This window comes from Danio aesculapii, chromosome 20 (genome assembly GCF_903798145.1).
Source record: "Danio aesculapii chromosome 20, fDanAes4.1, whole genome shotgun sequence".
Lineage (NCBI taxonomy): Eukaryota > Metazoa > Chordata > Actinopteri > Cypriniformes > Danionidae > Danio > Danio aesculapii.
The window spans coordinates 31984070-32005080 of record NC_079454.1 but is presented as its reverse complement, the minus strand read 5'-3'; the positions used below and the strand labels follow the sequence as shown (position 1 = coordinate 32005080).

The 21011-nt window shown below is 33.7% G+C and overlaps 1 protein-coding gene across 2 annotated transcripts in view; it reads left to right on the top strand.

Annotated features, from left to right (window-relative positions):
* The window catches only part of fndc1 (fibronectin type III domain containing 1), a 72514-nt gene that overhangs the window by 8289 nt on the left and 43214 nt on the right, over window positions 1-21011 (top strand). The window contains exons 3-10 of one of the 2 annotated variants that reach the window (XM_056445656.1): window positions 92-178; window positions 5226-5285; window positions 16576-16785; window positions 16953-17051; window positions 17143-17263; window positions 17639-17826; window positions 19432-19539; window positions 20628-20816. In XM_056445656.1, the coding sequence (XP_056301631.1) occupies window positions 92-178; window positions 5226-5285; window positions 16576-16785; window positions 16953-17051; window positions 17143-17263; window positions 17639-17826; window positions 19432-19539; window positions 20628-20816 (1062 nt within the window). The remainder of the gene's footprint in view (window positions 1-91; window positions 179-5225; window positions 5286-16575; window positions 16786-16952; window positions 17052-17142; window positions 17264-17638; window positions 17827-19431; window positions 19540-20627; window positions 20817-21011) is intronic. The other variant, XM_056445657.1, reaches the window with a different exon arrangement.

The window sequence follows — 21011 nt, the reverse complement described above, 5'->3', positions numbered from 1 at the left end:
AGAGTGCACATCATTCTTTCTGCAAATGAAACGTTAGAGACTCACAATGAGCACTATGTCAGGCTCTCATGTGCATGTTGTGTTGTTTTAGAGCCTGGAGTCCTGCATTTTCTCAAGATGAGTGCAGAGAATAAGGACGGGATGAGTAAACCTGTCTACAGGGCAGAGACTCCAGGAGGTCTGTGTGTAGAGAGAGACCTGCATGCTTCTCTGTTGTCTCTCTTCTCTTCACTGCTGTACAATGGTGCATGGATATACTTATAAAGCACAGTATGCAGGCTTTGTTTACATTTGTTTACATAACAGCAATGAATGTTTTCCCATTTACATTAGCATTCCCCACTTACAGCAAAAAAATGACAAATAATTGCTGTATCATGCATGCCAGGCCAGTTAAAACATATATAAGCAGGTGCACTTATGGTCCTGTATGCCCTTGTCATTTTGTTTCTAATGTACTTGCACATAACAAGTAATTTGCATGAGCCTGACATCACCCGTTTTCAAAAAATGGTGCCTTTGTAGTTTACACAGAGATGTTTTAATTGATTTTTAAATTGCAAAAACATTCACTTTGAAATTGATTTGCATTGTCAGAGCCCAAAACAGCTTTGTTGTTTAAAGAATTGGCCAAAATGCTTATTAAAAGGCTTGCCGTTTAAGCTGAAAACTGTCTAGTGTTAATAATTTTAATATACTGACTTATTACTATTATTATCAGTGTTGTAATTTTTTTTTAGAATTCTGTGATTAACAAAAAGTTCAAAAGTTTACCAGAAATATAAAGTTTTGTAACATTATTATGTACTACTTTAAAAAAATATATATATATTTAGCAAAGACACATTAAATTGATAAACTGATGCACAACATCAACATGTTTTTTTTATTTACAGGATAATTTTAGATTCAGGATTAGCATTTATTTGAAAAAAAGATATCCATTTAAAAATTAGACACGTCGGTAACACTTTATAATAACTGCACACTATGAAAGATCTATTAAGCATCAGCAAATAGTGAATTTAATATTTGTTAAGCATTAACTCTACATTAATAGACGTTAGTAAGCAGTTTATAATTGCAGATACAAATGCTCTATTCTTGACTTATAAGCACATTTAAAATGTGCTTAATAATTGTTCTTTCATACATTGTTACTGATTAATTTTTCATGACTAAATTAAGTATCCCATTATTTACAAATCATTTGTATTTAAGAGTTGGAAGTTTTTAAGATAATTCAGAATGAGTTAGTAAATGATTAATAAACTATTCAAATTAACATTTATATATTATTATTCAGGCATATACTAATAGTTCATTTGTGTGTTAATAAATGCTTTATTAACTCAACTTCAACCAGTTTTGTGACCTAATCTAAAGTGAGGACTGTCTATGCTTTATAAATCCTTTTTAAATGACAATTAAAGGTGAATTAACAATACATCTTTGTAAGCTTACCTAAAAAATTTAATTATTGTAAAGTTTAAACAATAACAGGATAACAGGAGTGTCAAAATAAAACATAAAATTTAATAAAACAACAGCAATATAAAAATTTACCAATAAATTATGATGCAACATTTCATTGTTATTTAGCGAAGTTTAAACTGCACAGTCATTATATTTTGGTTAAGTTTGCAAGGCTTTATTTTTCATCATTTGATACAGTTTCGTTTGTGTATCTTCAAATGAATAAAACTGAATAAAGTTGTTTATTTTTGTTTTATTCCTGTTTAGAATGTAACTGAGCCTTTAATTGTCATTTATAAGGGATTTATAAAGCATATATAGTCCTCACTTTAGATTAGGTCACAAAAAAGATGAAGTTAACAAAACATGAATTAACATACAAATGAACTATTAGTATATGCCTGAATAATAAGATATATAAATGTAAATTTGAACAGTTTATTAATCATATACTTACGCATTCTGAATAATCTTTAAAAACCGGCAACTTCTCCCAAATAACTGGTTTGTAAAAGGTTATTCAGAATGTGTAAGTAAATGATTAATAAACTATTCAAATTTGCATTTTTATATCTTATTAGTCAGGCATATATTTGTAAAATGCAAAACTTAATTTACTAATAAAAAAAACAATTAACAAAGTGAAATGAAATGAAAATGCAATCATTAAGCACATTATATAGGTGCTTATGAGTCAAGAATAGAGCTATAAACCGCTTAATAACATCTGGTAATGTAGAGTTCATGCTTAACAGATTCAGATATTTTATTCAGATACTCTGAGTAAAAATTCTGACCCCAACAGTAAGAACAGTAAGGCCCAATGCCAATTCTACCCCTTAGCCCTTCCTCTTACCTTGAAGGTGTAGGGCTAAGGGGAAGAGCTGGATAGCCTTTGAAACGAAGATTTTTCAGGACCACACTCGAAACCAAGGGATGAGAAAATTTCCAAGAATACACCATCTACGGCGACAGCATGGCTGCACCCAGAAGTCAGGAGATGCACAAATTAGTATTTTTTTTGTCATTATTGCAAATTTTTATGACAAACATGTTAACTCCTGTTTAACTCCTGTTTAGCAGTCCCACAGCATATTTTCACATATGACACTCGAGTACCCTGTCAGAAATTTCTAGTGGCTGGGAATGAGCTTTTTGCAGTGTCCTTGATTTCTTGTGTTTACATTTGATGAATGTGGCTACTGTGTAAATGCACAGTACAGTTAAGATCTTATTGCCACATTATATTGTTATGATATCATGATATATGCCTACAGTGATTTCCTGAAGATAAATACCAAAAAAATAACGCAACTGGAATAACTACAGTAGTCGCTATTGTTGATCTCATATGAAGCAAGACCTCACGATGACATATGATGATGTGTGCAGGTGTTATAGTGGTGTCCCGTTTCTTAGGGGTACATTTTGAAGCCCTTCCCCTTCACCCTCAGTTTCAAGGGACAAAGGGAAGGGGTAGGGGTGCAAAAATAGAATTGGGATTGGGCCTAAATAAATGATAGATTTCTCCTTTTTTTAATGTAAAGAGACAACATAAAAAACATTCGTTCCTCGTGCTCACAGTACAGTATGTAAATGTCATTAAATGTCTAAATATAAACTTTTATTAGCGTCCTTAATTTACACTTGTTAGACTCAAACACGTTATTACAGGGCTTTAACAAGGAAGGTATTTATAAATGTAAAACTCTCTTTCCTTATAGTTTCATTTCACAACCTGAAACCAGACTGAACACAAACTCATGCTCACAGACTGGAGCATGTAGGGATATATAGTGGTTTCTGTTTTTCAAATAACTCCATTCGCTGCTGGCATCTGGAGAGCCTGAAATCCCCAAAGATAGAGCATTTATGTGGCCAGTCCTTGTTTTTGTATCCAACGCAGAGCTTGAGTCAAGAGCCTTAAGCCTTGTGTTGTGGTAGCCAGTCACTCATCCAGCGTACGCCACATAAACTTTTTTTCAGTACGTCTATGTCCGTCTCCAACAAACAGGATTTGGGCATATTTCTGCACGTCCCACAGCACTTTCCCCAAACCATCTGTCATAATAGAAAAGCACATTAATAATTCTGCAAACAGATCATAAATTTTCTTGGCTGAGGATGATTGTACCAGTAGTAAACATATCTGGTGTTACAGCTCCCTGTTTTAAGGATAGCTGCATGCATATGCATTATGTATTGGATTATGTGCTAAGCTTTTTACACCTATATGTTATGTGTTATGTTATAACCTACCATTCAAAGGTTTTAAAATGGTAATGTTTTTAAAAGAAGTGTCTTCTCACAAAGGTTGGGATTTCATACAAAACGCAGCAGCAAAAAACAGTAAAGATGTACTTTTCTGCTTTATCAGAAATCACTCTTATATGATGATTTCTATGGAGCCAAATCAGTCTCAAAAATAATATGTTTGCAAAAATAAAACTCATTCATGCACCGCACAATTCACATTTACAAAATCCAATTTTTAAATTCAAAACACAATTTAAAAAATACAAAATCAATTCATAAATTCCTAACACAATTTGTAAATTCACAAGTAACATTTATAAAATATTTCCCTGAACGAATTGGATTTGTGTATTTACGAATTGTGTTTTGAATTTACGAATTGCATTTGCACATTTATGAATTGTGTTTTGAATTTATGAATTGGATTTGCACATTTATATATTGTTTTTTGAATTTATGAATTGGATTTGCACATTTATAAATTGTTTTTTGAATTGGATTTGCACATTTATATATTGTGTTTTGAATTTATGAATTGGATTTGCACATTTATATATTGTTTTTTTTATTTATGAATTGGATTTGCACATTTATATATTGTGTTTTGAATTTATGAATTAGATTTGCACATTTATATATTGTTTTTTGAATTTATGAATTGGATTTGCACATTTATATATTGTTTTTTGAATTTATGAATTGGATTTGCACATTTATATATTGTGTTTTGAATTTATGAATTGGATTTGCACATTTATATATTGTGTTTTGAATTTATGAATTGGATTTGCACATTTATATATTGTGTTTTGAATTTATGAATTGGATTTGCACATTTATATATTGTTTTTTTTAATTTATGAATTGGATTTGCACATTTATAAATTGTGTTTTGAATTTATGAATTAGATTTGCTCATTTATATATTGTTTTTTAAATTTACAAATTAAATTTTGTAACTGTGAATTTATTATTTTTGAGACTTATCTGGCTCCATAGATTTCCTGCTCAATAGGAAACATTAAATATTTGTAACATTATTATACACTAATAATAATTAGTGTATAATTTTGGATACAAAGTTAAAACATATTTATTTGACACAGAAATCTATTGTAAAATTATAAATGTCTTTACTGTTTCAATAAATTGAAAGCATCCTTGTTTATTACAAACTTTTTTCTGAAAAAAACTTAACAATATTAAATTATATACAGTATTTCTTATTTAAAAGTCACAACCTTTTTTCTTTTAAGACATTTTTAATAAAAAAAAATTCACTCCATTTAATAATTAGATTTTTGTCAGTGTTTTCAATATTGCTAATAACAAATTTCAAAAACTCAGCTTTTCCCTCACAGGAATAAATTACAGTTTGAAAAAAAAAACAGCAAGTAAATGTGTAGTTAATTAAATATTAATCAATACTGACAGCAATTAAACCTAAACATAACAAATAAAAAGAACAAATATGTTGCTCTTTCTTTCTGCAGGGGGAGAGTGGGTGAAACTGGATGGCTTTGCGGTCGAGCCGTTCAACAGATCCTCTCCAGGTAATATACCTATTCTTTCCCTGCATACTATTGACGCACTTCAGTTTTCAATGAGGGGTATCACAGATAAACACAAAAAAGTGATGAATATACAATTTGAAGTCAAAGCCAACCCTCTTGGAATGCACAACACTACTTCCAGTTCTTTGGAAATATAGTTGTTTTTGTACATTCATGGTAAATGACAGACTTCAGACATGCAGGCTTATGGAAAACATCTATGTTGTGTTTCCCATGAGAAGTTTAAAGCTTGGACGTGTGTTTGAATGCCAGAGAGAGAGACCTCTGATACCCCACGTTCCTGGAAAGACAGTGACAGTTTGTCAGTTGTAAATTTGTTAAATCAAAGCTTTTATTTCTCTTCTTTATGATTCCACTGAGTACACTTGAAGCCAGACTCGGTACTTGTGAGCCCTCCAAAGGGAAGAAGGAATCCCAGATTTAAACCAAATGAAGAAAGGTTTAGTTTCCTGCGATCTCAGGAGTAACACAGATGAAAACTCGTAAATTAAAGAATCCAACTGACAGACAAACACGTGACCAGTGTTCCAGCACACCTCACTAAATATGCTACATGTTACATTGATTTTATTTGGGGATGTGTGAGGCTAGAAGTTAACTTAATAAATAAAAGTTACCTGACACTAAGGGTGCTTTCACACCTGTTTTGTTCCGAAACAGGGATTAAAATTGTTACAATGTTGCACTTTGTACTTGGTGCGGTTCGCTTTCATACGGCAAAGTTTCTAAACAGACCAAAAGAGCTAAAACAAGTCATGTGCGAGTAAATTCTCCTCACATTGGTCAATGTTTCACGGTTTATTTTGCAGAGTCCTGCTTCACTTCCGTATTTGACATGAAACGCACATTTACCAGTAGGAATGACCACCCTACTCATAATTCTCTCTTCATATAGCCATATACTGTATATGGCTATTACATATGCATAAACTGTGATATAGCCGGGCTTGGATTGTTTTGCTTTCTCACTACAATTGATCCGCTCCAGAGTTCATTTCAATCGAGCCGAGACCAACTCATTCAGGCGATCTCAGACCGATTGTTTTGGCGCAGATTTTTTGTTGAAAAATAGGAGTTTTTCCTTATTTACAGAATACGGCTTATACTACCGCGCTGTATTATTAACACAGTGTCACTTTATCACATTTACAAGTCAGGACTACTAGTTACCTCATATTACCTCCCTGTATATTATTCAGACATTGTCACTTTATTATATTTACAAGCTTTTTTTACAAGCTATAATGCTGAATAAGTGAACACTGAAGTTTAGCGGTGCCATAGAATGAAAAACTGGATACACCTACTGTAGGCAAGTGTTCAGTACATGGAAATGGCATACTGTGATGTCCTCATTTTGATGTAAATCTTTTTGAGCGCAATATCCTTTTCAAGTGTAATATCCTGGACAAAATGCAGGATAAGGGGATTTTAAATGTATTCAGCATCTCTCTGAAGAGGTGCAACGTCTGTTTAAATGTATCTTTTGTTAGTTCAACATGTATATTGCGAAATTTGTCAAACAATGTGGTTACATACACATGTAGACTGCTGAATATAATATATATTTACTTTATGTTTATGCATTGTATCATATTACTTGGATGACATTTTACTCTGATTTATAAAATACAACTCTAAATACTGTACATCTGCCAATGAGTATAATTATCATTTAGCCTATACTTTATTCATAACACAACTCAGGAGTAAACTTGATTACATAAAGAGAGCTTTACTCACTCCTTAAAGCTAACAAAAACTCTCTTCAGTTGAAGAAATCTATTATATATATATATATATATATATATATATATATATATATATACATACATATATTAGAAAAGTATGATTTTTTGTGTGCATTTCAGAGTACATCATGTTATGTGTGTGTGTTTGTGTATGGCACAGACATGAGCTGCAGGAATGTCAAAGCAGAGATCATTAATATTCAAGACTCTTCCAATTATGGTCAAAGCATACCAACCTTTCTATCCTAGGGTTCTAACTGGCCTTGTTAGTCACGTAACTTGTATAAACTAATCCCATTTGATTATTATTTTCTTCTCTAGTTTCTCCACAATTTTGTCCAGTCCATGTTTGTTTTTTTGCTATTGCTATTGTCATGATGTTACCATAGCATTGCTCTAATTGTTCTCTAGCCTTTCCGTTAGATTAACAAAATACATATGCTTCATGTCACTTGGTTTCTTAAGTGTGATGTGGTAAGAATGTGGCCGGAAAAGCTCAATTTTGTTTCACAGGCACCATTGTTGTGCTATCATCTCTAGTAGAAGTAAGCGGGACAAACCTTTGAGAGCGGATCCACATGTAGACCAGCTGAGTCCACATATGGACATGGTAACTCTGGTCCAATCTGTGCATCCTGGAGTTTATTATAGCACCCAGAACCTCCCACAGGGAGAATTATGAAGATAATTTGTAAAATCGATGAACAAATCTGACACAAGGGGTGGGAACAGAGGACAATTTTGGAACTTGGATCTAGGACAGGGACGCCTTGAAAACAAAAACGAGAGGTTAGAGCTTCTATGTTTCATACCTGTTTCAAGGCAAGGAAGATGTGAGCCTGCATCTGCTGTGTTTGTTGGACTCTATCTAAAACCCAAAAGGTTAAGGTCACTCAAACCGTTTGAGGAAACCGATTGCAACAAACTATTTAAGGTCAAAAAATAATCCTAATGAGTACTGTGAACTTAATCCATTTGAGTAAACGAAGCAATTTGAGCACAGTAAAACATAATAAGTTAAGGCAACTCAAACCGTTTAAGGAAACCAATTGCTACAAACCATTTGAGTAAAAAAAATCTATATGAGTACTCTGAACTTACTCTATTTAAGTTGAAGAAATGAGGTATTTTATTAACTCATTACCTTCAACACTGAGTTCAAATGAGTAGAATTAACTTTCAGTACTTTTTGAGTTAACTACACTCATTTCATTTGATAAAGTTGACTGTTGGGCTTCACAGTGTATGAATGGGAGAATAGTTGCAAAAAGGAAAAGTAGTTGCTTTAGCTATCATTTCAGTTCAGTTCAGACACTTCATATTACCATAAGGGCTTATAATGCTGCACTGTAAAACCCAAAAAGTTAAGGTAACTCAAAATATTTGAGGAAACCGATTGCAACAAACTATTTAAGTTCAAAAACTAAGCCTAATGAGTACTGTGAACTTAATCCATTTGAGTAAATGGAGCAATTTGAGCACAATAAAACCCAATAAATGAAGAGAACTCAAACCGTTTGAGGAAACCGATTGCTACAAACCATTTGAGTTGAACTAATCTGTATGAGTACTGTGAACTTACTCCATTTAAGTTGAAGTAACGGGGTATTTAATTAACTCATTACCTTCAACACTGAGTTCAAAACTCTTTTCAAATGAGTAGAATTAACTTTCAGTAAATCTTAAGTTAACTACACTCACTTCATTTGATAAAGTTGACTGGTAGGTTTTACAGTGTGGTGAAGCCTATGCTTTGAGCAAGTGATGCCAGAGCAATCATAAGTTTGTCTTTCAGCATTCAAGCAAAGCTTGCGTTCTGCCAACACAATTATAATAAGTCTGTACAAAACACATGAAGCTCTTTTTATGAGTACTCTTCTTCCTTACCTTCTTTCCTTTTCTTCTTTTTTTCTAACTATTCAGACTTTGTTGATATAAATTTAAATAATGCACTGATGTGTACATCCTGGCTGATACAGAAAAATGATAATAAATCAAATGTTTACATTTGGAAGCCTATTACTTGTATATACTGTAGGCTGAACCAAAAATAAATATTAAAGAATATTCACTAGTACAATGAATGCATATTTATATTACATGCCACTATGAAAACACTTGATTTAGATTTATCTATCTCTTAAAATAACAGTTAAATGCTCTGTCTATTCACTACTTTATAATAACTGCACATTTTGAATCATTTGTTAAGCATTACCAAATAAATAATTTATCATTTAAGCCTTAACTCTACATTATAATACATTAGCAAACAGTTTATAAATACAGCTACAGATGCTGTATTATAAACGTATGAGCACATACATTATATAATGTGCTTAATGGTTGCATTTTTGTTTTTGTACTAATTTAAGTGTTGCATTATTTGCAAACCTGTAGTTGGTGGTTTTTAAAAGAGTAGTTTAAAAGGTGGTTTAAAAGAGTAGTTGTTGGTTTTTAAGATCACTCAGAATGAATACACACATTATTAATAAACTGTTAATGAAAATTTATTCAACTTATTTATCAGGCATATAGTTACTTTGTATGTTTATAAATGCTTTATTAACAAAAATACCCACACCAACAGTACATGTTTTGTAGGTCTCCCTTTATCTGACCAATTAACTTCAGGTTTTGGAGAGATGATTTAGGTGTGTTTGATTAGGGAGATGTTGAAAATGTGTACTGTTGGTGTGCCTTCAGGAACAGGGTTGGGAAACACTGATCTAAAGTATGCTTTTTAAATGACATTTAAAAGCTCAATTATATTCTAAACAGAAAAAGAAATAATAACTAAAATATAAAGTTCAAGATGCAAAAATGAAACTGAACTAAACAGTTTAAATGGAGCTGAATAACACTGAACTGTTTTATCATATTGTTGTTATATTGTTCAATTATTATATCGTTTTTTTTATTAATTTTTGTTGTATATCGACACTCCTGTTATTCTAAAAGTAATCACCTCACTGTAAAATAGGTTCTCATTGACCAAAAATATCTATACTTTTCAATGCCACATTGGCTGAACTGTCACAACCAACCTTTAAATTACCCACGGACACTAATGAGGAAGTGTGACTACAACTGATCATCTGTGAATGATTGAAGAAATGAAAAAGAGAGGCAGTGTTTTTCATTATGCTCTCAGGGATGTAGTGCACACCAGAGGGAGAGATGCGCGTGAAGCAGTGTGTTGAAGGAAAGAGAAGAGGAAGACTGTCTGACTGTCTCATTCGCCTGCCAAGTCCTGTCAGATGGGGGATTACAGTAAAGCAATAAGAGAAAGGAAGTCAGAGTGCACATGACTATAAACTGTACTCACTTCAGTTAATCTTCACGTCTGTGTTATTTTACACAATATTCTCCAATGTTGTCTGGAAAAGAAGAGATCGTGAACATGACTTGTCCTCTCTGTAGTATAGCAGGATTCAAAAGTAAATCATTTACTCATCCTTCACATGTTTCAAACTTTTAGGAGTTTCTTTCTTCTGTTGAACACACACAAGATACAGTTGAAGTCAGAATTATTAGCCCCCCTTTTATTTATAATTTATTTATTTTTTTTATATTTCCCAAAGGTTGTTTAACAGAGCAAGGACATTTTCACAGTATGTCTGATAATATTTTTTCTTCTGGAGAAAGTCTTATTTGTTTTATTTCAGATAGAATAAAAAGTGTTTTTAGTTTTTTTAAAAACATTTTAGGGTCAAAATTATTAGCCCCTTTAGCTATATAAGCTATATATATCTTTAATATATCTTTGCCTAATTACCCTAACCTGCCTAGTTGACCTAATTAACCTAGTTAACCCTTTAAATGTCACTTTAATAGAAGTGGCTTGAAAAATATCCAGTCAAATATTATTTACTGTCATCATGGCAAAGATAAAATAAATCAGTTATTAGAAATGAGTTATTGAAACTATTATGTTTAGAAATGTGTTGAAAAAATCTTCTCTCCTTTAAACAGAAAATGGGGAAAAAAATAAAGAGAGGGGCTAAAAATTCAGGGGATTTAATAATTCTGACTTTAATTGTATGTTGAAGAATGTTGGAACTTGTAACCATTGATATCCATAGTATGTGTTCCTGTGGAAGTCAGTGGTTCAAGGATTTAAACATTTTTCAAAATATCTTCTTTTGGGTTCAATGGAAAAATGAAACTCAAAAAGGTTGAGGGAGAGTAAATGGTGAGTAAATTTCTGTCATAAACATTCTCAGGATTTAGTATGGTAATGAATATGTACAGTTAAAGTCAGATTTATTAGCCCCCTTTAAAAAAAAAATTTTCTTTTTTAAATATTTCTCAAATGATGTTTAACAGAGCAAGGAAATTTTCACAGTATGTCTGATAATATTTTTTCTTCTGGAGAAAGTCTTATTTGTTTTATTTTGGCAAGAATAAAATCGTTTTAAATTTTTTAAGCTGTATTTTTTGATAGTCTACAGAACAAACCATCATTATACAATAACCTGCCTAATTACTCTAACCTGCCTAGTCAACCTAATTAACCTAGTTAAGTCTTTAAATGTCACTTTAAGCTGTATAGAAGTGTCTTGAAAAATATCTAGTCAAATATTATTTACTGTCATCATGGCACAGATAAAATAAATCAGTTATTAGAAATGAGTTATTAAAACTATTATGTTTAGAAATGTGTTGAAAAAAATCAACCAAAATTGGGGGGGGGGGGGGGGGGGGGTAATAATTCTAACTTCAACTGTATATGGCAATGTTTATGTGTTTTGTCTTGGCTGTATAGATCTTCTACACTGCTGCTGCTGCTTTGATTATTATGGCAGAGCATGTACCGAGACCTGCTACTGCCAGTATTTACACAGACATGCCGTTGAGAATATAACGCGCTGCTACTGCAAACATAATACATATCTAACCCCTGTAGCAGATCTAAACACAGGTGGAGCTGGGGTGGAGGAGGGTCTTCGAAAACAATGATGTTTAAACTGACGAAGAGCAAGCTCATTGGCTGCTAAGGTGACAGCAACCAATCTCCTGCGCCATGTAGTTAGTAGCTACGTTTCCATCCACCTATTTTTATGCGCATTTTTAAAATGCGCATAAAAATAGGTGGATGGAAATGTAGCTAAAACATATGCGCATAACTGTGTAGGATAAACTTTTTATTCGATAGGAAAAGATGCGCATAAACTGTGATGGAAACACTTTTACCGAACAAATTCCAGTATGCCCATTAAAAAAGGTCATGTGATTGTAAAAATGTGTATGAATGGACAAATCAGCAGGCTGATTACACTGTAAACATCTGAAATATTATTTTGGTCATTCTAAAAAAAAACCTTAACCATTTCAGTATTCGTGTTATTATATTATTAATTACCTCCAGAACTGTCAAGAGCGTCTGTGCTGCGCATCTGACGTCTTCAAACACCTCCACATCTTCATTGAGTGTCGGCATCGTCTTCTGAGGCATTTTATTAAATAAAGAAAAGATTCACGCAGCTTCTCCTACTGCAGCAAATTCCCTTTTTACTGTTGATATTTTGCGCCTTTTAATCAGGAAGTGACGATTTTGTTCTCTTTGACTCGTTACATGGAAACGCTGCTTTATTCACACGTCTTTTATGCGAAATTACTGTTTTGCACATAAAGTTAATTCGCATTTTTGGTTGGAAACATAGCTAGAGTTTCATGGCAGAAATTTCATATTGATATTAACATCAAATTGCAAGTTTCTTCATTTTACATCATAACATGTCTTTGTTTAATTTAGTTCAAAGCCCTTTGTTTATTTCCATGCTTAAATTAGATTTTGAATGCCATGTTTGGACTTTAAAGACCCCAGTACGATTGACTATGTAAAATAAACATAGTACAGTGTTATCACAATGAGGTCATTCCTATTAAAAGTTCAAGACAAATCTCTTTCTAAAACACATTTAAACTGCTCTATTCTTTGATTTAAAAAAGTCTATCATGTTTACTTGAATCCAAGGTTTATAAAAACACAATTTTTCTCATAGCATACACTGTAGCGGCATCTTTTTTCCAGCGCACTCTCTCTAAACCCTTCCATTACACACTGCTCTGACTGATTGGCCACTGAAGCAAAGCAGGCTTGGGTCTGGTCAGTACCTGGACAGGAGACCTCCAGGGAAAATGCTGTGGAAAAAGTGTTAGTGAGGCCAGCAGTGGGTGCTTACCCTGCAGTCTGTGTAGGTCTTTGCACAAAAAACACAACTAAAAGTCCTTCTGGTGAAATGTTAATCAAGGTACTGACTCTTTGTGGTCATTAAAAATACCTTGGCCCTTCTAATAAAGAGCAAGGGTGTAACTTTGGTGTACTGGCCAAATTGCCTCTATTGGTTCTCATCAATCATGGCCTCCTATGATTCATGGCTTTGTTATTTAGGCCTCCTAATAATCCCATTCATTTAATTGGCTCTGTCACCCTATATCCCCTCCACCTATAGCTTGTGTGCTTTAGTGCACTTCTTTCTTCTTTTAAGAGACAGTAAGGCCCAATCCCAATTCTATTTTTGCACCCCTTCCCCTTGGCCCTTGAAACAGAGTGTGAAGGGGAAGGGCTTAAGAAAGGACCCCAAGATCAAGATCTCTAGCTTCATATGAGATTGATGATGGCGACTGCTGAAGTTATTCCAGTTGCATTATATTTTGGTATTTATCTTCAGGAAATCACTGAAGGCAACAATATCATGTTATCATATAATAATATGTGGAATAAGTTTGTGTGCATTTACACCCTGACCATATTTATCCATGTAAACACACAACAACAACATTAACATTACATCAGGCACTGTAAAAAGCTCATTCCCAGCCACTAGACTTTACTGACAGGGTTTTCGAGTGTTATAGGGTGACAGAATGTTGTGGAACCACTATACAGGAGTTCTTATTATGGATTATAGTTAGCAAAATTTATCTGTTTTTATTTTGACGGTATGATGATGGTAAATGGTGTTTTCTAGACAAATTTCTTACCCCTTGATTTCGAGTGTGGTCCTGAAAAATCTCAGTTTCAAGGGTTATCTAGCCCTTACCCTTAGCCCTTCACCTTCAAGCTAAAGAGAATTGGGACACCCCTACACCTTCATGTGAATGTGCAAAACGAGGGTCAGGGGTAAGGGGAAGGGCTAGAATTGGGATTGGGCCTAACTTTGTTCGTCATGAACTTTGAACTTTTGAATTTTGCAGACCTTTTGCATTCAACTATATTACACTCTGAAAGAAAGGTAATATCTGAAAAAAGCATAATAGTCATACCATAACACTTTATAGTCACTCATAGGCCCTTAATACCTGTCAAAAAAATCATAAAACTCCCATATGTAAATTGAAAAAAAAAAAAGATTATTTGTTTTCATGGTCAAACCTTGCCAAAATATTGAAGGCTATTAAAAATGTGTTATTTTATTTTATTTGCTGGCGCTATGTTTAAAGATTGAAGCTATAATGGGGCCAATAAAATAGAAAATATATTTCTGGAAGTAAAAGAAGGTCAAAGTAAAATCTTTTTGGCCATTGTTACAGTATGCTCCTAGCATTAACACAAACAAAACATTCATTCATTCATTCATTCATTCATTCATTTTTTCTTCAGCTAAGTCCCTTTATTCATCAGGGGTCATGTAAGGTCCAGCCAGCTAGTCCAATGACGATGTCTACTGGTGGACGAAGGTTCACTGCATGTTCGGTCTTTCCAGTGCACAATGTTGATTTACTTTAAATTTAACTCATATCTGACTCCAATTTTAGTATGAGGTGGTTTAGAATATTAATATATTTATCCTCGTTTTATCTGACTCCATTTATAAAACATTGATAAGATTATTTTGTTTCTTTTAATATTACTTTAGATTATGATTGAATATTCTGCGATTCGTTATTTTATATTATTCTCATTTATTTGGATCCTTTAACATCCTGAGTCTTGTACCGGCAAGTATACAATCTCTTAAACACAAGCATATCAGTCTTGGTCATTAAACAGAGGCGATTAACCACAATTCTAAAAAGGCAGAACTCTGCTTACTCAGTTTAGAATATTTGTTGTGTGGTCCCCATAGATCTGCTATCTACTACATCAAAGCAAAACTATTTAATCATACCATAATGATAACTTAAACTATTAGTATTCACCATATGATTTAAACAGTATTATAAGTTTAGAGATGAAGGCCTACCCACATTTAGATTGATCTCAACATTACTTTGTTGTTCTAAATAGAAAACCCATTATTGGCCTTTTACAGTCTAAGTATACTTGAATTAATGCCAATTTGTTAGTCTGAGCTCTAAGAACATCGTATAGCTACCATGCTGCTTCGTCTAACGTGTTTTAGTCCGCTACTAACCTGTACAGTGGCTTGTGATGCTATGGACTTAACATAATCTACTAGAAATAATAACACGAACTCTGTTTGAATAATTTAAAACATAATTTATTAGCCAGGTAAATGTGTATTATGCCAATTCATTCAGTCAATTCATAAACGATCAATATAAGACCAAATTATCAAAGATAGATCCAAGATTAAAAGATGCATACCTGACTTCAAAATATACATAACAAAGAACATGAAGTTCCACACTATGGGCTGATCTGGGTAACAGAATCGCCCCAAACATTTAGAAACTTTACCTTAAGTAGTCAATCCAAGAATCTCCTCGAGGAAAGGGGTGTGTAGAATAACAATAGGCATTTGCATTTAGTGGAAGAGTTTCTGCCTATAGGAAAGGCACACCCTTCGCAGCGGTTCAAAAGATACCTGAAGTTATATATCTATTGTTTTAATTATGTCTATTTCTGAGGAAATGAGACCATTGTACCAGTCGCACTGAGACATTTCAAATGATATCAAACATGACAGATAAAGTCACTTGGATTAATATAGAACATTCATACTTTAAAATGACCATTCTGTGTGAGTAGAGTGAAAAGGGGCTGAGTGACCAAGGGGTGTTTCGGGAGATGTTTCAAATGTAGATGGAAGAAAGGAGGGGAGCTAGTTTTCCCGCATTCCCACCTGGTGGGTTGTGGAGCCTATTGTCTCTGTGTTTTCAGCTCATATTTGAATCGTCAATGACATCAAAGTATTTGTGGTATCTCAAGTCTTACAGGTCACCACAGTGGAATGAACTACCAACTTATCCAGCATATGTTTTACACAGCGGATGTTCTTTAAGATGCAACCCAGTACTGGGAAACATCCATACACACTCATTCACACACATACACTAAGGTCATTTTAGTTTATTCAATTCACCTATATCGCATGTCTTTGGACTGTGGGGAAAACCAGAGCACCCGGAGGAAACCCACACAAACCCGGACAAACAAACCAGTCAAAAAAACATTTTGTCCAATAGTCAAAACAACAGAAGCTGTCCCAAAGCATGTAAAAATCTAATTATCCATATTATTTTCCATGTTATGGTTTATTTATTTAAAGAAAGAATCTCAAAGATCATCAAACTCCAATGCCAACATTATTTTTCATTTTCATTAGGCAGGATGGTGTCTATAACGTCATCACAGATTAACCCGAGGCCTCCAACTCAAAGGACGGCACTAGGACATCAGAGGGCTCCTCAGTCTTCATCAGGACCAGAACCCCCTCATCAAATAGGACGGCTTCCTATCAGACCTCTAAACAAACACAGAGTGGACCTCAGCCAACACCAAGCAGACCAGCGCAATGCTAACAAGCCAAAACTAGGTAAGAATATAGAAGTGTGGCGTTTGAAGGTGTTTGAGATATGCAAGCTGTATGCCTCTAAATATCTGTACTTGTGAACAGCTCAGGTTGCATGTCTTCAGTATGTCCCACAGCAGGTAATGTGTAATGATACGTGGCCGTATCTGGTATCCCCCCTCTGTTCCTAGCATCTGAGTCCGTCTATGTGGTATCACTGCAGGCACCCAGAGCCCAGGGGAGGAGCGCATCCATCAACACGGCCACCATGAGTAAAAAAGTAATCACAGGTATATCACTGCTAACCGGAGGGACACCATATTAAATGTTTTGTCTCACACAGAGCTAATCGTCAGTCTTTTTAATCCTGTTTTTTGTCAGAGTCTGAGGTTGTGGATGAAGTAGAGGACATCACAGTCAGAGTATTGTCTCCTCAGTCTGTCCTGATCACATGGGTTGACCCACTTGTTGAAAAGAACAAGGAAATACCAGGGGGATCAAGGTAAAATTTTGTTTTTTTTTTTAGTATGGTGGTTTGCTTGTGGGCTGTATATGAAGAGTCTAGATTTTACTGTATGTTTAGGTGCGGTAGTAGTATTTAATAAAGGTATTGATGAAAAAATAATAATAATGTGAAATATAAATACAATTTATGATTTCAAATGAACACCAATAATGCTAAATAGTTTGTAAAGAATTATCATTGTTTTTACTGCTACTTTTGATCAATTTTATGTATCCTGAGTGAATACTGACCCATTCCATTAGAAGACAAGAACTGATCTTAAATATCTGAATAATGTGTATCTGTACACTGTATATAGTACAAATATAATACGATGGCTTTTTAAAGCGTGATAATTACAAATGTGTGCAGGTATTACCGAGTGAAATACAGAGAGAAAGGAGAATCTGCTCGATGGGAATACAAGGACACTACTCAGAGACGGCTTATGATTGAAACACTCTCTGCTGACAGCATGTACGAGTTCTCTATTTGTATCTCACAAGGAAATCAGATGGGGAAATGGAGTGCATCTGTGTTCCAGAGAACCCCTGAATCAGGTTTGTTTACACTCCCAAATCTTTAACCCAGATGTTTTGCTTAGTTTGCATTGCTGAGCAGCAAAATTCTGACAGCATTCATTATAATAGACATAATAATCTGCAAACTAAAAAGGCCAGTGTCCAGACTGAAAAAAACTGTACTGTATAAAAAGTATATAATAACTGTAAATCTACTAATGTATATTATTTGATGTGGCAATATTCAAGAAACTGATTATTTAGAATGACCTAAATTTTAATATTGTCTCATATTATACATCTGAAAATATGCTAGCTCATAAAGCAAAGCATGAACAATGTGTACAATACAATGTATTATATAGTGCACCATACAAATACAATCAGTACAATTGTGTCTTAGTTTAAGCCATGTTGTAACCGCCTAGTTCGGTGTAATGTCATTGTTTACTCCCTGTTCGGAATTTTTGTTTGGAGTGATCAGGATGACCTCATTCCCCTGGAAAACATAAAGCTGTCTTTTGTTTCCATCTGAATAATCTCCAGGCAGAAAAAAAAAAATTCAACAGAATTCACACTGCTTATTATATAAACCCTTCACTCTTACACCTGAAAAATAAAAGTTCTTAACAATAAAAGAACCTTTAACAACATTGGAACCTTTCTATTCCACAAAATGTTCTTTAGGATGGAAAAATGTCCTTTAGGTTACTAAAATATTTTTAAAGAACCCCTCACTGAAAGGTTCTTTATGAAACCCAAACTGGCTCTTCTATGGCAGGGCTGGGACACTTCAATCTTGGAGGCAGAGTATGGGCCCTATCATACACCCGGCGCAATAGGGCGCAAAACGTGTTTGGCGCAATTTGCTGCTATTTTCAGACCAGTGCAACCCTAATTTTCACATTTTGGGCCACGTTGTTTAAATAGCAAATCCATTTGTGGAGCCACTTTGTGGACTCATGGGTGTTCCGATATAGAAAGGAGATGTGTTAAGGCACATTGTTGGTGCATTGCTATTTTGAGAAACTGAAATAAAAGAAATAGTCCAAAAGCTTACACATTGTTTAATACACACAGGATGTACAGCAATAAACAAATATCTTTACATACGAAAACAATTCAAGGATTAAAATGTTACAAAAATTATTAATTTCTACATAAATATAAAAAACACTACCTTCATGCCTTTTTCATGTCAGGAGGCTTATTTTCAGTTTATTCATGACAATTTGCAATTGTATAATGTTATTATTATTAGCAGTATTATTTATTATATGCATATTTAGATTTGTTTTATTAAAAACAAGCTCAGATTTGTCCACCTATTGGGTTTTGGAGACGTATGCATCACGATGTGGGCCATAAGAATAATACGTGTGTTTGGATATGTGTTTTATTTTACCACACTTCGTTATTATTGTTCATTCATTCATTTGCTGGAAATTAGAACTGAATTTAGAAATAGTTTTGAAACAAATCTTTGGGCTTAACAAACAACATTATGTATGTAGGCTAATGGATGTCTTCAGTACAGTCTGCACTGTTTGTGTGTATATATACATTTTTTTTTGGAAACTTTTAGAACTTTAAGAGTGTGACTGTAAACTTTTTGGCCATGTTCTTCCACCTTTTTCTATGCAGCCCCCTCTGGTCCTCCAGAAAATTTTGAAGTCAAACCACTAAGAGGAAAAGGTACTGCTGTCACGGCAACCTGGGATCCACCCGAGCAAACCAATGGCCGACTAAGAGGTAAATTCATTAAGATATACAGTTGTCGTCAGAATTATTAGCCCCCCTTCAAATATTTTTTATCTTTTACATATTTCCCAAATTATTTTTAACAGAGCAAGGAAATTTTCACAGTATATTTGATAATATTTTTTTCTTCTGGAGAAAGTCTTATTTTTTTTATTTTGGCTATAATAAAAGCAGTTTTTAACTTTTTAAAAACCATTTTAAGGTCAAAGTTATTAGCCCCTTTATTTATTTAGTTTTTTGATAGTCTACAGAACAAACCATCATTATACAATAACTTGCCTAATTACCCTAACCTGCCTAGTTAACCTAATTAACCTAGTTAAGCCTTTAAGTGTCACTTTAAGCTGTATAGAAGTGTCTTTAAAAAATATCTAGTAAATATTATTTACTGTCATCACGACAAGGATAAAATAAATCAGTTATTAGAAATGAGTTATTAAAACTATTATGCTTAGAAATGTGTTGAAAAAAATCTTATCTTTATTAAAAAGAAATTGCAAAAAAAATAAACGGGGCTAATAATTCAGGAGGGCTAATAATTCTGACTTCAACTGTATATTGACCATAATAACCATTTGTATTAGTTTAATATAGTACACCAACCTTTACTCACACTTATAGTGGTCTCTTCATATTTATCTAGGACAGGATAAAGTATTTTAACATTGGTAATATTTTAAACAGATATCTGTCAGCTCTTTCTATTACACTTGGAATATGCCCTAAATAAAGAACAGAAAATGACTTTCATTTGGAGAATGAAACATTGTTAATAGTTGCCCATATGTCTTCCCTAAAACCACTTTGGGTATTGCCAAAATATATGGGAATGATAAGCCTCTTCAGCATTACAAATTCTCCAGCAGGCGTGCAATGTAATGCTAAATCAATACAAATGTACATGTGGAAAACACAAACTATTCCCTGTTCCTACCAAAGGAACTTTACTCTTTACTGTGTTATCCTTGGCCTAAATTAATTGGTCCAATCTTTCGTATTCCCAGTGTTCACTGGAAAATATTTAGCTATGGTTTCCAAATGCAATTGACCGTACTGATTGATTTGACATCTACTTCCAGAGTACATCCTTTCATACGCTCCTGCTATGAAACCTTTTGGTGCAAAGTCAGTTACATATCGAGGCACCACCACTTCTGCTACTATAGATGGACTTACACCAGGTGACCGATATATATTCAAGATTCGTGCAGTCAATAGGAAAGGACAAGGACCTCAGACTAAAGCCATAATTGTTTCAATGCCAGCATGTAAGTATTCCCATATTATAAAAATTGCTATACTAATGTCTTTATAGAAATAGGGTTAAAGGAATAGTTCACATAAAAGAATTACTCACCATGCACTCACCCTAAAGACATTCAAAATCATAATTTATTATATTCTGTGGAACACAAAAGAAGATATTTTGATTACTGGTGAAAACTACTATGGAAGTCAATGGC